The sequence below is a fragment of the Pocillopora damicornis genome, chromosome 10 (genome assembly GCF_964200805.1).
Source record: "Pocillopora damicornis chromosome 10, jaPocDami1.2, whole genome shotgun sequence".
Classification (NCBI taxonomy): Eukaryota; Metazoa; Cnidaria; class Anthozoa; order Scleractinia; family Pocilloporidae; genus Pocillopora; species Pocillopora damicornis.
The window spans coordinates 720001-730770 of record NC_142679.1 but is presented as its reverse complement, the minus strand read 5'-3'; the positions used below and the strand labels follow the sequence as shown (position 1 = coordinate 730770).

Below are 10770 nucleotides of genomic sequence, written 5' to 3'. Positions count from 1 at the left end.
CAATTTCTTTCATCCGGCTCTTAAATATACTTGGGAAATTTCCGACACTTCTTTGGCTTTTCTAGACATCAAAATTTCAATTGAAGGGAACGGCTTATGTACTAGTGTTTACTACAAACCTACAGATTCACATAGTTACTTGTTGTATTCATCCTCACATCCATCACACGTCATGAACTCCATACCTTTTTCACAGTTTCTCAGACTTCGTCGTTTATACAGTGACGACTCTGATTTTTCCGAAAAATCAGAGGCAATGTGCCAGTTTTTCGATAAACGTGGCTATCCTGTTTCTGTCGTTCAAGCGGGCTACCACCGTGCCCAACAAATCGATCGTCAGGCAGCACTACAAACGGCCGAGAAGGAGAACACTGACCGCATTCCATTTGCTCTTACATTTCACCCTCACAACCACGCAGTTAAATCTATCATTCTTAAAAATTTTAAATTAATCCAAAACGATTCAGAGACTGGCACTATCTTTCCGCAACCCCCACTTATTTCATTCAAACGTGACAAAAACATAGGCAACTTTTTAGTCAGGAGTTCATTTCAAACCAATGACCAATCTGGAACTTTTAAATGCGCTCGCTCACGATGCAAAACTTGTCCTTTCATTCACAACGTAGAGAAAATATCGGGACCCAAAAGATCCATTGAGATCATTGATCACTTTACATGTACCTCCGCCAATGTTATTTACTGCATAACTTGCACTTATTGCAATAAGTTATACATCGGCGAAACAGGAAGACGACTGGGTGACCGATTCCGAGAACACCTTCGCGATGTGGAAAGAAATGACAAGGACGCATCCAAACCAGTCGCTAGACACTTTAATCTTCCTAATCATTCTAAACAGCATATGGCAGTATGCGGCCTTTCCTTACATCTAGGCAGTTCAGGAAGCCGTAAAACACTAGAAGAAAAATTTATTTTCCAAATCGGCACCCTTAATCCCCACGGAATCAACGAGCGCTTTTCATTCAACTAATTTATTCCTGTTTTCTCGTCACCATATTCCCACCAATGGCGTAGCTCCACTTTCTGCATATAAATCCACACACAACCTTCCACTAATCGCTCTGACGAAGGGCTAACGCTCGAAACGTCAGCTTTTTTACCCTTTACGGTGGCTAATTTACGTTTTCAACCCAGTTGTTAACACTCAATTACCTGCTATACTCTCCCACCGACGTAGTACCACAGTTTCTTTAGAAACTTACCCCTTTATTTAATAAAATTTGTCTTTGGACTTACATTTATGTCTCACTCGTGTTTTGTAGGATCATTTGTTGAAACGTTCTATGAATAGAAGTCGACCACCTCAGTCTTTTCAAAATAAAAACTGCACGTTCTTTATAATCAAACGCTGCCTATCAACGTGAATTAAGTTTAACGTTTATTCATTAATAACATGTCAATCATACCAATTAGTTACACGCGGGTAAACAAAAGATAAAATTAACAATGTAAATCCTCCCGCAAAATAACAAACAGCTACATAAAGAATACATGGATAAAGCAAACAACGCGTAAGATGGAGAGGGGTTAAACTTCCTGTCCATAACAAACGTCTATGCTATGGGATATGAAGTGAGAACCATTCCCGCATTTTTGAAATTGATGGTCTTTATCTTGAGCTGCTGACTGTCTATTTTGCACGTGCAGTCACCAGGCTCTCCAAAGAAACATGCAGTATACAGAGCCATCTCAAATGCAGGGCTGGTTCCGATGTAGAAACTGCTGCTACCAGCTTTGTTAAATCCCTTCCACGTAAATGCTGTTGAAGTCCTAAATGTAATAACTGTCCTAAATGTAATAAAGTCCTAAATGTAATAACATTTGGTCCTAAATGTAATAAAGCCCTAAATGTAACAACGTTCGGTCCTAAATGTAATAAGCCTCCTATGCAATCGTTTAACTGCGCTAACATTGAGATGTTAAAGTGACAGCTGTTGCACCAAAGAATCCTCTGACCAATATTTATGGAATATTGCGGGCTCACTGATATTATTCAGCGGCCTTTTATTTGTTAAAGACGTAGGTTGAGAAGCATTGGCTACAAAACCTTATTCTAATACTGATGTGCTTTTGGCATCAAATTGACGGACGCAGAAGCAACGAGAACGTTGACTAATAGCTCTCTCTATATCATTGGCTCAGACTCTTAAGTGTAACAGATTTTGACGAAATACTTCTGTCCTCAGTGCTGAAGTTAACACTTGATGAACCAAATTACAAGTAAAAAGAAGTCCACCGACTTATACGTTAGACAAATTCTGGGCTCAGAAGGGCATTTTTTGTACTGTCTTCCCTTGCCAGATTTGTACGGGTTTGCATAAAATATATTCATATGCGTTATTGACCGAACGTGAGGTCAAAATGGCTATATATTGGCCGAGTTCTTTTTTTTTTTTTGCGTTTTTATGGACTGAGACGAAGTCACGGTCCATAAAAAAGTAGAAAAAGAACGAGGCTAATATCCAGTAATCTTGACCATACAAGAGAGTTTATATTCTCTTGGCTTAATCATTAAAGGATTCATTGTATAGCAAAAGATTTCGCTTTGATAAGAATCAAGAATGGCCTGTTTATTTCGAGAGCCGATCGTGAAAGCCAACTGTGTTTGCAGCACAATAAACCCAATAGGGTCGTTTATTTTTTCTATGTATATATGAAAACATTGTCCAAAAGTTACGAACTTTGTAAGTTTTCTTGCGTGGGATCAATACGGGGGATCCCGAACGGGCGAGGGTGGGCCCATCATGCCCGCTCAGGTAGCCAATCAGAACACAGGATTCACTTCATCTTGCCCGCGTGCGCTGCTAGCTATATGATAATGTGACTAGCAGAGCAAGATATCGACTGACCAATGATATGTTATCCCATTTCACGATCACAGGTCTCGACATGTTGCCTTTTTCCACGCAAGAGTCAAATTGAACCATTGAGCTACACCATTCAACACATGATGGTCAGTTGGTGGTCTAATGAACCATTCATTTTTTTCCTTTAGCCCCTTATGACGGGTTCATCAGTTCCCGAACCGAAATATTAGGAAAACATACATTTTAAAGTTGATCTCAAGTTTATATTTCATTTTTTGTCTTCACCTCTTCTCCCCGCCGTGAGGGGAGAAAATGAATAGATAAATAGATGAATGAAAAAAGAAAGCTCAACAGTTTCCACTCATAGTCATATGGTACATGAACTGATTACTGAGGTGGAGTAAAGCCATAGAGGGCTGGAAATGCAACACCCCAGGTTCAAAATTGAATAAATCAGAATATTCATTCTTAAAAATGAACTCAAATGCTTCATTAGAATCAATTGACACTGAATAACATTGATGTGCAAAATTTCAATAACGCTACTGATAATAATAATAACAGAAATCATTCAAACTGCTCTAAAATGGTGCATCACTTCTAAAGACTTTAACACGAACGATAACATCAACAATAGCGTGCTAGTTCATCATCAATTGTAGTAAATTTCTTTTCCAAAAAGTCATAATGGTTACGTACCAATCGATTCCATCCTATTGAGCTTCCAGCCAAGCACTAGCCCACTTTGGGCGGGAAATGATTTTCTTCAACTCGATCAATAAACCGCTTTGAGGACCATACTTCTACTGCTGATATTTCTTATGTCTAGCAAGTAAAAAGACGCTGATTGATATCAGCGGGCCCATAATGTGACATGTATACTGGTCAGCGGTTTTTTTGGAGTAACAGCTGTCACTAACATATCAATGTGGATGCCCGCCATAACAACAATGCACTGCAGGAGTTAAACGATTGCATTAAAGGCTTATTACATTTAGGACTAAATGTTATTACATTTAGGACTTTATTACATTTAGGACCAAATGTTATTACATTTAGGACTTTATTACATTTAGGACAGTTATTACATTTAGGACTTCAACAAATGCCACATTGATAAGCGGGGGCTGTGATAAGATAGTGAATGTTAGTCAGATTTGGCAAGGGCGTGGCTGAGGGGGAGGATTTAAGGGTATGCGGCCACCACACTCACCTTGTAAAGAGAGAGAGGAAGAGGTATCAATATGAGTGCACATGAATGATGATCAAAATTTCCTTAAGGTGTCATCGCAGTTTCACTCTTAAATTTATGTGAAGAAGAATCTTTGGGAAGCAGACCTGCTAATTTTCTATGATACTGTTTTAGAAATACTTGCCTCCTTTTTGTCAATCATAATAAAAAACTGATATCATTCTATATCACCTAGTGTCACCACTTATCATTTTGAAATCAGGATTAATTAAGGGTACTTGGAGAGATTAGAATCAAGGAAGAGTTGAAATCTTCTCTTTCAAGCATGTGAGGTCATTTGATATACGCCAATTAAATTGTAGGCGAGTTTTAAAATTTTTTATACTTATCATATTGAAACGACTATACAATATAGTTTGCTTTTCTCCAACCAAGAATCTCCTTGTTTTTTCCCTTGTTATCCTCAATTTTAATGTTTCTGCTCGCCAGAAAATAATGTCTGAATCAAGCTTAAGGGTTACATCATTGAAACGAACCTTAGTTTACTTGAAAAAATATAAAAAATTGGAGGTGAGTAAAGTTCTGTCATCTATTCTTTATTATGAGAAAATCAGACGTTACCTTCTTGTTCAAATCAACGACATTCTTAACTGGAGGCACATAAGTCAGTCTTTTTGCTTGTTGTTCCAGATGGAATTGGTACCAGTTGTGAAGACCCTTGACAACCGTTGTTCCTTTCGCAAGACCAAGCTCACCTGCCACATTTGAAAAAAAGTAAGATGGCTTAGATATCGATTCCCAGCTTCATTTTCTCCCTGCGAAAACAACATTTAAGCAATGAGACTTGCTCACAAAAAATCGGTTTTACTAATCGGAACTGAGCTGATGTTTAGTACCTCTAGGAAGAAATATTATTTTGACCAAATGCCACAAGCAGTATTTGACTATGGTCTCCTACACTTTACAACAAATATTCATTGAACCATATGAATTGACGGGGATAAGACAAACGCTGAAAAGTAACATCTTTTGAATAAATAAATGAAAAGGAGAGAGGGGAGGGTACTGAATCCATCCCGTCCTATCCCCAAGAAACTTGGCGATGGCAAACTAATACTTAAACAACAGCATGTGCACTTGATATTACAGTAGTCTTTCCTTGTTTTACCAACAAATGTGTGTTCAAATCCAGAGTAGGTCGGCACGCCTCCTCCTTTTGGGTACTTTTTGAACCACATGGTCTTCAGTATTGGCTTGAAAGCGTTTAAGTCCTAATGAAACACGGAAATAATTGTTGTTCAGAGAGACATGTTTTTTTGTCCTGTCACGAGCGTAGGACAAGGCCAGACCACAACACCGGGAGCTACGTCCTCCACTCTGTGCGATAAGTGCGCGGGTTCTTCAACGTCCCCTGCTAACCAGCACAGAGAAAATGCACGAGACGAGGCCCACCATTTATCGTCCTTATCCGAGTAGATTAGAATGTTTAGCTATTTGGGAATGTCATAACAAAGGCAGCACATTCCGCTCAGTTAATTTAAGACCCTAGGTGTTGGTCCGCTCTGAGGCTTAAACCAGAGACTTCCTGCATGGCAGTTCGGCCACACCACAACGCGGGCTACAACCAAGCAGGGTGTAAATTACACAGAGGTCAAGAAAATCCAATGCCATTCCGGTGCATTACCCACAATCGAATGAATTTTACCAAATTGACATAAGGAATGATTAGATAACTTACAACAGCAGTGGTTTTTCCGCTTGCTTTTAGGTACTGAAAGGCTAAATGCATAGGCCCGTCAGGGACAGCGATAGTGTTTATAAAGTCATCTTCTTCAGTCACTTCTTTCGCATCGCTCCCCTCTGGTTTGGCCTCGTCTGCAATGTAGTTGTCTAGAAGGGCTTTCCAAAGACATGGGGAAATTACTATAGTGTATTGTAATATCGCTTTCTAAATATGATCACAAATATTGATTTTAAATGCCTATCATAGATCTGAAATAGAGCTGATTATGCTCTTTTGGAAACTTGGCCTAGGCCAAAAGAATAGATTACTTCGCTGAGAAATCTTGGTTGGAAATTCAATCATGTCTTAAGAAAAAAGGTCGAAGACTTTAAGATCTTTCGCAAGTTAGACAAAACGGAGCTTCCTAAATTGGCTTGTCCAAGAACAAGGCTTCTGCTGTTTAAGACCAAGAGTAATGATCTGCAGATTAGAGAGGGTCTCAAGCTACAAGAATGAATATGTCGGACCAGAGACATCGTTCCCTATTTTAAATTTAAATTTCGGATTTTTTAGATCTCTCCAACTGTTCTTGGTGGTCTTAAAGGACCCAGAAATAACTATAATCCTCTGTTGTGAATTTTCATGCAGCTACGATTTTTTCTCCACATGAAAATTTAAAGAGCTTGCAGAGAACGCAATCTATCATTTCCTTCTGGGACACCAAAAACCTCGTGTCTAAAAGTAGCTTGGAAAGGATTACCATGGAAAAAAAACCTTTGTAAAAGACTAAGGCTGTAATACTAACCCTCTCTCAATGAGATACACTTTTGCACAGACTGTTATCAACCTCACCTTTGAACTTCGTGTATACAGGTTGACTTAGCTTGGTGATACCCGGTGGCTTAAGACTAAACAATTGTGTGGCAGTGGCAGAAGTGTCTACTGCCAGATCCGTCCCAACAACCATGTTATTGCCGGCTGCTGCCCACATTTTTTGGCAAACTCCACCCAAATCACGACGAACTCTTATTCCACTTCGATGAGGAACATTAAACAGACAAACAAAGAAAACAGGAAAAAAAACAACAAAGACGTTCATTACATAATACTGCAAATTGCAGGGTATACTGAAGTATCTCCTGAACTTTGGTCAAAGTAAACTCAAAATTTTATCAGGAAATTTCCTTGTAATTTAAAATTGAAAGGAATGCTTAGATGGACATGCATCCTCTCAAGTTCTAAGACAAAGTAAAAGTATGTGGTGTATAAGTAGATCACTACATAAATTATCTTAACGGACGAGTTTCACTGTACTCGGCGTTTTTAAAAAAAATTGCATCTCCTCTCTCTTACCAAGATACAAGTCGTTACCGTGTAATAGCAATAAAAAAACTTCATCAATAACAGCATTTAATTCAATTAATCCTAATCTTGAATCGAGTCCCTCCAGGGGAACTCTCTGTCTTTCGTTTTCCGCTCTGGCCTCTGGGTAATGAAAGTGGCCTCTTAGAACTTGTGTCGGTTCATCAACTGCATCACTGATTTGTCTCTCTTCCCTCCTTTTCTTCTTCTTAACCTTGTCTGTTCTATTCCCCCTGGTCTCCCTCCAGCATAAATTTACAGTGAACAGGTAGCTCCCGAGGTGACAGGTGTGTTAGCTAATTAAGTCCAGACCTGAATGGAAATATTTGGCCAGGAGGCAAAGCAGATACAAATTTCTCTTCTGATGCTTTCTTTGTCAACATCTTACTTTTCAGGTTTGATCAGCCAAGTTACTGACCGATACGAATTATCCAAGGCCTGTTGTGAACGCTCTCGTATTTAAATGAGATGCAAAATAAGACTGTGTTAAAAAACAGATGGATCGGCCATTGGGTCTCTGATAATTTACCATATATTTTTGTTCGTGTCTTTGTTCCGAAACACACATACCAATGCAGCAACAATCCGTGGCGTCTTTGTTATTCGTATACCTACAATAGTATTTTGGACAGCTAAATGTGGCCTACTCATTCACCTAAAGTTTACCAATTTATAAACCGATTACGTGTTTTTTTTATCTGGGGGGTTAATAGATTTTCACTAGCACCTGCAAAAGTTCATCGATTTTTCCTTTTTAAGTCTTGAGTAGAACTGGTGGCAAATATCTACAAGTTTTGCCATATTTTTTTTTTTTTTGATGAAAGAGGCCTTCCCGCTTCAAAGAAATTCATCACAAAATCTTTTGGTTTTTAACCTTTTCAAAACAGCTCGGTAACGTTTGTATTAGACTAGTACTGGATTAGAATAAAGAACACAGTGAAAAGTTTTAATACGTTTTGATTCTTTAAAAAAATTCAAAACCAAAATGACCTCAGAACACATTAAATCAAAATATTAGAATTAAACGAAGATCAGTCTTCCTGAGGACATGATTTTTTTCTTACTGAAAAATAGTCAGCAGCTTATTTTTGATAAATTTCAAACCTCCTCCGATGCTTGACAGATACAATTATTATATGGTTACCATCAGCTAAAGACAAATAGACATGACTTTTTATCTTGTTACACTACGTTTGTGTCTTTGTACGTCGGAGAAACCCTCAGTCGCTGAGTTAACTCTGTATCATGTGATTCGGATGTTTTGGTAACATGAAAGTGCTGAGAGAGATGAGTACAAGATAATAGCCTAAAATATAGACTGTTTTAGAACAAACATAAGGAAATTTGTTACATACCGTGCTTGTATTGATGAAATATAAAACAACAACCAAATGATTCGTGTTTTCACGGACATTTTCATCGAGACTCCTGCTGTCTTCTAGTCGTCCTTTGTCAGCAGTGTGAACTTTAACTTATGGCACGGTTTAGCCACCGGTACGATATCATCTGATTCTTAGGTAATCGATTTGCTTGCCTTTTTCTGATTGGTTGAAAGGATTACAACATCTGTAAAACAGTTGCAGATGCAATCGAAACAAAGATTTAAGAGAGTGTCTCTGTAAGAGCGGTCCGGTCGATTTTGCTTGAGACACAGATTTCACTCGTTTCTCGTGTGTTGTAAGACATTCATGTACCTATACTAAAACCACAATCAGTTTGATCGGATCTCTTTATTTTTCAGAGTTTTACGGAAATTAAATTTCACTCGAGCGAAGGCTTGTCGTGACACTTTTCAAGACTTTCATTTCTTACAACTTCGGAGGACAATTTACAAAAAACTACGGAACTCAGCAAAAAAAAAAAAATACCACAGCCATGCATATTAACTCTATCTTATCTATCGAGGCGACTTTCGTAAACATCACGTGTCAATCAAGGAAACAGGAGGACTTGAATGACACCTTATCGGTTCGCCTAAATCAAACACGCCAAAACCGATCAAATTCAAGGTAATTTTTTGAAAAAGTGAAGCGTTCTTAACTGATCCAACTAACATAGCTAGGAATTAGGTGCCATAGAAAAGGTAACTACTGAAAAAAACTTTGCGGCCCGACCTTTACGAGAACTTTATAACTCCGTGAACTTACCTAATTTTCGGCAATCTCCAAGTTTGGCCGCTATTTTGAGGGAATTGTCAACATGAAGCGTAACCGATATAAATCAAGCAGGAGTAAACACTATACTTAGAATGTTTGCTCTAAATAATTTTTTCTGTTCCCAAGAATGTATGCAAAGTGATAGAGATTTTATTCATTCTGCTGACACGTTCTTTTAAGTTATGGCGCGTGCAGGTTTTTTATTGGGATACCTGTGGTAGCCCAGTCATAAAATGCCTTTGTTTTTTTGTCTTTTTTTTGTTTTTTTTTTTCCTCCGCCACAAAATGGAAAAATTGCGCAATAGTACCCAGAGGTCATTGGGCCCCCAACACCATGACAACTAACTGTGATCCAATGAGGTGTTCACATACCGATCACGCGTGTTATCCCTCAACACCATGACAACTAACTGTGATCCAATGAGATGTTCAAATGCTGATCACGCTTGTTATCTTGATGATGATTGACGTTGTCATGCACAGACAGGGCCGGGTCACATGACGAACACGAGATTTTGCTTATAAAAATCTTTGGTCAGTTGTTTTGTATTTCAGCGTATTTGGATTGCGATCTCCTGGAGCATTATAGCGCAAACGCGCAAAATACTTACAGACGCCTATACAAGTCGTATTAATCGCGGCTAATCCACACTGAAAGATGTTAATGAGCGGTAATTTTGGAACGGATTGAGTCGCGAACGCTTGAAAGCCTTGAATGCCTTGTATGCTAAGTATGCCAATGTCTTAGTTGAAAAACGTTCACTTGTCGTAAAAAGCAAAATCTGAAATCTGAAACCAAACTGCATATACTCTATGCAATCTATTAAACAACGCTACTACCGTGAGACTGAAGAACATAACTATATGGGATGCAAACTGCTTGTGAAGAAAGACGACATGTTGGATTCACTTGATGGTAAGGAACGTAGCTACGATAACAGTACGAATGGTATTAATTTCACGATCAGAAAGGTGAATCTTATGTTTGTTTTCATTGTAGTTGTATGGATATTCTTTTTTAATAAATACGTGATCCAAAACCCTGTGTTTTTTTTGTGTATAATGTTATTGCCCCCGCAGGGTTTTTGGCCCCAGAGGGTCAAAAACCCGAGGAGGCACCTTAGGACTCCCCGCGTAATATAGAGGAAGACTGGAGAAGAGAGAATGTGGGTATTTTCGGTAGATCATAACCAGAAAAAAACTCGATTTGATCGCTTGCACGGCCGCAAGGTATCAACGTTTTTCCCGCAAATGGTCATGGGCGGCCAGCAAAAACGCGCGCGAGTACTATTGGGATCGGCGTCTTTGATAAAAACTTTGTCCTTGTCGAGATTTCGAGTTAAGCGTCCCTGAAAAGCGTCGAGAAGCGTTTCCAAGTCCAACGGTAAGTGTGTATACCATCTTTCTAACAATTAAAGGTAGTTTTGAGTTTAAAAGGTGATCAAAATCCGTCAAAAGAGAAACAGTTGTGTGAAGTCTCGATCGAAGGCGGCGGAGGGTCCACAG

The 10770-nt window shown here is 38.8% G+C and overlaps 1 protein-coding gene across 1 annotated transcript; it reads right to left on the bottom strand.

The window, feature by feature from the left end:
• Positions 1-1385: 1385 nt before the first annotated feature.
• On the bottom strand, positions 1386-8544 carry LOC149038364 (uridylate-specific endoribonuclease C-like). The gene is made up of 7 exons (XM_089184720.1): positions 8464-8544; positions 6599-6780; positions 5762-5922; positions 5192-5294; positions 4645-4778; positions 3942-3958; positions 1386-1785 (listed from the first exon to the last, which is right to left on the bottom strand). The coding sequence occupies exons 1-7, from the start codon at positions 8526-8528 to the stop codon at positions 1578-1580; spliced, it is 870 nt and encodes a 289-aa protein (XP_089040846.1). The 5' UTR covers positions 8529-8544; the 3' UTR covers positions 1386-1577.
• Positions 8545-10770: the final 2226 nt, after the last annotated feature.

Coding starts and splice junctions, on each gene's coding strand:
- LOC149038364 (XM_089184720.1), bottom strand. CDS start 8,528: ATGAAAATGTCCGTGAAAACACGAATCATTTGGTTGTTGTTTTATATT. Junction 5,295..5,761: donor GCGGAAAAACCACTGCTGTT/GTAAGTTATCTA, acceptor GTGTTTCATTAG/GACTTAAACGCTTTCAAGCC. Junction 4,779..5,191: donor ATTTGAACACACATTTGTTG/GTAAAACAAGGA, acceptor CAAATGTGGCAG/GTGAGCTTGGTCTTGCGAAA.